Genomic DNA, 6,498 nt, shown 5'->3' on the forward strand with positions numbered 1-6,498 from the left:
TTTTTTTTTTTTTTTTGTCTCCCCTTTACTTGGATGGAGTTCATTAGCTCTGGATGGTTTTCAGCCAGAAGTGCTGCTGCTGATTGTCCTTTACAAGAACGAATTGGAGCAGTCTTGTTTTATAGTTTTTGGATCTCGTGCCTGTTTTCACCAACTGACAAGCTAGCCCTGAATTCCTCCAGTCCACGAATAAGCACGATCCAGCTACAATAGCACAGCCCTCTGCACTCTGCCTGTCAATACGTCTCGGTCCTGACCTGGAGGAATCTTGCCTGAAAACGGGTAGGAGGGAAGCAGTTTTCATGGCCACTTCTGTCTTTGGACTCTGTCTAAGGCTGCCAACAAGATTGCCAGTTGTGTGCGTCTCTGGTGACACAGATCTCTGTCCACTAGGAATGGAAGTGACAGCTAGCTTGTCTTTATAGAGGCCCCCTAACAGCCTTCAAATGGTATTCTAGCCTCTCGGACTGAATCCCAATTTGTGGTCCTGAGGTGAAAGGTTCTGAAATAATAACAGTCATACAAAAAAGACCAAATAACCTGCAAATATCGGTCCCAGCGTCATTCTTACCATCAGATGGATTTTCCTTAAAAACAATTAAACCACTGACATTGAAAAGTCCAGCCTGGAAATTGCTTCCAGACAATGTGCAAACATAATCTAATCTATAGTAGTTGAAGTAGATTATTGTAGTCAGCTCAAATGAGGGATGTCGAGTTTTGTTTTTTTTTTGTCTAGATTAGATAACACCGGGAAACTGTTTTATAGCAGTATTTCATCCCCCGTCAGCACTCTTCTGCATGGTCCCTGACGGGTATCCTTCTAAGGCTCATCCACAGCAGCGAGGCTGGTGAGTCGTACTGTGGCTATTCCCAGGCGATGATTAGGCAGACTGTAAACTTAGCAGAGAACATCGTTTAGACAGATCCCAAACGGAAAATGCCGTACAGGAAGGGGGGTAAAGAAGGGGTGGGATCAGATCTTCCACTCTGCGCTCCAGGAATGATTGAAACTCTGCTCTTCAGCTTCTAGTGCTCCTTGACGGTCACTGTTTGTAGTGTTGGGACTACAAAGAAACCCTTCCTTTTCTCCTTGAAAATTTTTCGTGTTTCTTTTAATGTACAAATCTCTGTTCACATCACTGGTTTCATAGTGCTTGACATTTGAATAGATCAGCGTATGTGCATTGTCGTTAGGCTGTATGAGGACCTGATCAGCAAAGGGTGGGTGGACATATGGACCTGACAAATGGCCTTTGGTTGTCCCTCGGGCAAATTTTTATGGAGAACTGGACACTTATTTTCTAATACAGGTTATGGATTCTCATATCCAAATTCTGTTGCAAGCAACTGGCGGTAAAAGAAGAATTGGTGCATTAAAGCAAACTCTGCTCCTGCAGTCCGAAATAGCTTACTATTAAATTACCTCGGATTAACTTCAAAGCTCATACGTATTTTAGCCAACACATTTGATAATTGCTGGGTGGTAGAGATTCTTTCATGTTGTACTTGGGTTAAAATTGTGGGAGAAGGGACTGTCTGATTATGTTCAATTTTCTGTCTTTTTTGATTGATTTATTTTTTTTGCAGATGGGGGGGGGGGTAGCTTGTTTATTTTTCAAACCACGGGACTATATTGCCATACACTAAAATGCTTTTGAGGGCTTAAGTAGCTATTTGAATAGACATAGATATTTGATATCTATCCTAGATATCTAGAAAAAAACATTTAAAAATACATGCCTTTTAAAAGAGGCAGATGCATCTGCTGTACTCCATTTTGGTCATGTCTAATGCAGCTTCATTGGCCTTTCTGTAAGCCTCGTTCATTTTCATCCCGTGTGTTTTCTCCACCTTTGGTCATTTGGATATGCATATGGAAAAATCCATATGCATTTGTTTCTTAGTGAAGTTTAATTTGACTGCAAGATACACCGGTAGCTAGCCTGTTGGAGGCTAATATGATCCTTCTTTAATAAAATGGCAGTGGAATCATTAAGATATTTTATATTGTCATAAATATAAAAAGCATTGTGTATTATATCCTTTCAGAAAGATGCCAAGAACTTGACAGCATTGTTATTAAGGGATCATTGCCTCATTTTAACATATTACACTATAATATATTGAATACAAGTTTTGGGTGGGTAGAATTATGGAAGAAATAGTTAAGAGATGTTTTGTATGATACATTCATGCCTTGATTTACTTTGACAGGACAATTTGTTGCTCTTTTTTTTCCCCCCCAAAAAGTGCTGATGAAGTTTTACTCTCAGTATATGTTGAAACGTAATGCAGGCTGCCAAAAATGCTAATCAGTCTTGAAAATCTATTTTGCGCCTTGCCATTCTGCTTACATTCATCATGAAATAGTTTCCAATATAGGAAGTGCAGGACACTAATCCTGCTTAGCTAGGAAGATTACAGTATCTTGAAAGCAAAAAACATGTGAGAGAATTTGGAATGGTTTAAGCCTTTGCTCTTTCAGTAATATATTTTTAAAGAAGTTTTGTGCTCTCCCGTTGGTTTAAATGTGAAGTCCTTGGAGGAGGAAATTTCTACAGATATTTCTGAGTAGGAACTGTATTTTTCTGAAGGCGGTGCTTAGCTCTTGGAATTACTTGAGATTTATTTTCAGTTAATGATCACATGTTTTGAATGAATGCTGCCACTGATGCACAACCATTTAAAAAAAACCCCATTGAATTGCCATAACAACATTATTAAGCTCTTATTATGCCAGAGGTTAAAGCTGAAGTTCAAATGCTGCACCTAATTTTTTTTCATTAAACTTATCTGCAGTCTCTAGAGTAGAAGCAGTTGCAGGAACAGATCTGAACGGTGTTTAATAAAACATCATTGTGCCAATAATAAAAATACCCAAATCAAGAAGAGTTCCCTAGGGTCAATCATTGAATGCTTTTCACATGTAACCTGCTTATCTGTATATTAATCGTGTGGCAAGGTGCTCTGCAGCCTTTCAGGAAAAGAAAGAATGAGAGTTTTTCTGTATTACCCGGTAGATAATTTAATTGGGAGCCAGGATCAACCTTTTAAATCTGGTGCAGGTTGCAGCCATCACAAGGATAATGACTCCCATTTCCCACACAGGGCAGCTTTTAACTAGGGACAGTTCAGAGCATGTGCTAGCCAAACTGGTGATTTTTTTTTTTTTACAGTGACCTTAAAACAGGATTTATTATAACAGCTTGTTTGGCTTGCAACATTTTAGAATTGCATCCATATTTATTTTTAGTACTTGGTTTTTTAGTACATTTCTCTGGGACTCTCCTAGCTATGAAATGATATTACTCAGGAGCCATTATACATTTTTTCTGAGTAATCCCAAAGGAATGAACTATCATTTTGCTGCCTTTGCCAGGAAGGTGGAGTAGAAGCCTGGCATATGGGCTAAAAAGCATTGGGAATTGAAAATTGTGTCAAACCCTTTGCTGACTCGGTGAGACCTTGAGCCACAGGTCAGATTGAAAGAATATAAAACAAAGTAAATCAGTGTGGGATGTCCTCACAGTCCAAGTTGCTTCTATGTGTTGATTAAAAGAAGCAGCTGATCACAGTGGATCCTGAAGATGCTCATAAGATGATTATCACTCTTTATTTGATGAATGCTGGAATAGTGACATGGGCACTGTTATCATTAGGTTCCCAAGTCAACACACTGGTTGGGGTAAAGTGATGTGCTGCTTCTAGCACTGTCCTGCTCTCATTACACTGGGTTTACATTTTTAGAGGCTTTTCTGGAAGCTTTTAATGCTAGACACTTAGTGGTTGGGTTTTTCTACATGAAAACTTAGCTTAGAGGCACAGTCTGTGGAGGTAAATAGTTCCTTGCTGAGCCATTGCAAGCCAGCCTGCTTCCACCTCTCTTCCTTGCTTCTGCCTTGGTTCATTTTGTGGACATGATTCCAGGTCCATGCCTTTTTACACCCAGATAAGTTGAGGATAATCCTTGTTGGACAGATTTAAAGTCTGTCTGTACCTGGAGATGTTCAGATGAAAGAAGCTACGCAAATGCAAGGGACTGTTGTTGTTACTGAGATGCTATCGGGTGCACGCATGCTGCAGCAGCACAAACCGCATCCCCAAGGAAAATCAAATGTGTGACACTTTATGCCCCACTGTCTCATTGCAAAGGAGCTCTTTGCTTTTTTTTGGCTGCAGCCATTAAACTTGTCTGTAATCGTTTCGCACAATTGTTGGACTTCCTGATTAATCATGTATGTGGGTCAGGCTGGGAAAGCAGCCTAAAGCAGCTCTGCGTGCTCTTTCCTTCCAGTAAAATGAGTAAATGTAGGCAGAAATGTGTTGTTAAAATGGCTTAATCCTCAGGCTGGTATAGCCAGATTGAATAAAAAGGGCAGCTGGAATGTCAACTTGTTTCCACACTACCTTTATGAAACCCAAGCTGCTGTTACTGCGTGCAAGCCAGTTAGGACCCAAATGTTTATCAAAGCAGCCTTGGCTAAAAAGATGCGAAGAAAGCATGTTTTTCTGGTTTGTGTTTGCTTTACCTTGAGATCATTTTACCCTAGGCATGGAGCAGCAGCTGGGTGTCTAATGCAAATTGACAATTGTTAATGCCTAGAAACAAATGCCAAGCATAGCCTTTTTTTTTTTTTTTTTTTTTTTTTTTTAATGCTTGCACAAAAAGTCTACGGCCCCTGGCTTTTTATACCACCCCATATGGAACCGTCTCAATCTAAATTTAAAAAAAAAAAAAAAAAAAAAAGTTGAATGTGGGTAGCAGACAGTCTAGCAGAGATCAGTCAGATCACTGCGTTGTTTCTTTCGGTGGCCTCAGCATAAGAAAAAGGCATCGCTGTCTTTCTCGTACCCATTTAGGGCAGAAAGACAGATCTATTGGCCCATGTAAATACTGGGTAAGTCCTAAATGTTGGATTGAAAGCTTGTCATATGGTTAGTTTTCTGTCTAGTTATCTGAATCAGCAATGCGTGTAAGCTAAAATTAAAGATCTTTGCAACGTTGATGCTCCTGAAACTTGCAGACTTAAACAAATGGAGTTAGGCAGTGCTTCTGTAATTCACAATTTTTAAGAACAGGTCTTGCTTGCTGTTAAAAGCCTTTGGCATGCTCTTCTCCGACAGCAGCATTTGTATTTATTCTTTGGGACGTATTATCTGGGGGCAAAATAGGAGGGGAGGAGAGCTAGACCAGTTTTCTGTGTGGTTCGTTCAAGGAGCCAAGGTTGGTACGTCAGAAGTAGAGAATTTTTAGAGATTCCCACATAGCAATTTATAAGATTTACTTTTTGTGCAAGATCTAGATTGTGTCTCACCGACTTGAGATGTCAGCTCAATGCAGACCCAAGACCAAGGATCGCCAATAGCTATCATTTCTGTACAGCTTGGGGAGATTGACTTCTAAACTTTGGCAGAGTCCCTAATTGTGAGTGTGTATGTGTATATGTGTTTTTGTTTTTTTCCCCTCAGATATAGATGACTTAAAATGTGCCCAGTTTGGAAACTATAACAGCGGCTCTGCGGTAAGCAGCCTTGCAAGCTATGAGTGGCCAGACAAAGAAGACATTCCTCAGAGCAAGAAGCCCTCTTCCTTTAGCCCAGGGAGTGGATTCTCCTCAGCTACCTCAGTTCTACAGAAGAAGGAGACTTTGTTTGGCAGTTCAGAAAACATTACCATGACGACAGTTTCCAAAGTGACCACCTTTTTTAGCGAGGAAGCTTTACAGGACGTTGCGTTCGCAGCCTTTGCAAACTTTAAAGAACCTGGCCTTACATCCAGTGGTCAGGGTGATGATGATGTTGGAGACTTTGGAGACTTTGCAAGGCCGTTATCAGAAGTGCAGGATACAGCAGCAGTTGATGGAAGCCAAGAGGTTGACTTAGCCACCAGTGGCATCTCCTCTGAGCCACCAAAAGAGTGCACAGATGACTTCGGAGAATTTCAAAGCGAAAAGCCTAAAATCAGCAAATTTGACTTCTTGGTGGCCACGTCACAAGGCAAGGTGAAATCTAGTGAAGAAATGATCAAGAGTGAACTTGCTACCTTTGACCTCTCTGTTCAAGGTGAGCATGTTCAGGGTGGTTCGTAACACGTACAGACGCGTCCATTCGGTATTCTGTTTTTTATTAGTGAGCAAATGATATTCTCCCTTGCAGACTGTTCCTAAGCTCGTTGGAATAAATCTGAGTCTTCTGTTGAGTTCAATGGGATTTGTATCAGGCCTTTTTTACAGGTAGCTTCCTACAGATTGAATAGGCCTGGAGCTAGAACTATAATGCATCTCGCTTTGGGAGGCTCACAGTGCTGCTTTTACACCTAGTGATCAATGGACTTCATTTTCCTGGTTGTCAGTGCAGCTGGTTTCCCAGACAGTTGTGGTTTAACTCTTCTATTTATTTAATTTTTTATTGGATAGTAATGTTACTAGTGATAGAGTGGCTTAAGTTTTGCACAGTGAGCCACAGGCATAAAATAAGAACAATTCTAAGCATAGT

General features: G+C 40.5%; 1 protein-coding gene across 7 annotated transcripts in view; it reads left to right on the top strand.

The window, feature by feature from the left end:
• The window catches only part of SYNRG (synergin gamma), a 54,165-nt gene that overhangs the window by 31,778 nt on the left and 15,889 nt on the right, over positions 1 to 6,498 (top strand). For all 7 annotated transcript variants that reach the window (XM_019511084.1, XM_019511086.1, XM_019511087.1 and 4 more), the window contains one exon: positions 5,473 to 6,066. In XM_019511084.1, the coding sequence (XP_019366629.1) occupies positions 5,473 to 6,066 (594 nt within the window). The remainder of the gene's footprint in view (positions 1 to 5,472; positions 6,067 to 6,498) is intronic.

This window comes from Gavialis gangeticus, unplaced genomic scaffold, assembly GCF_001723915.1.
Source record: "Gavialis gangeticus isolate Ggan-Ray unplaced genomic scaffold, GavGan_comp1, whole genome shotgun sequence".
NCBI classification, from domain to species: Eukaryota; Metazoa; Chordata; order Crocodylia; family Gavialidae; genus Gavialis; species Gavialis gangeticus.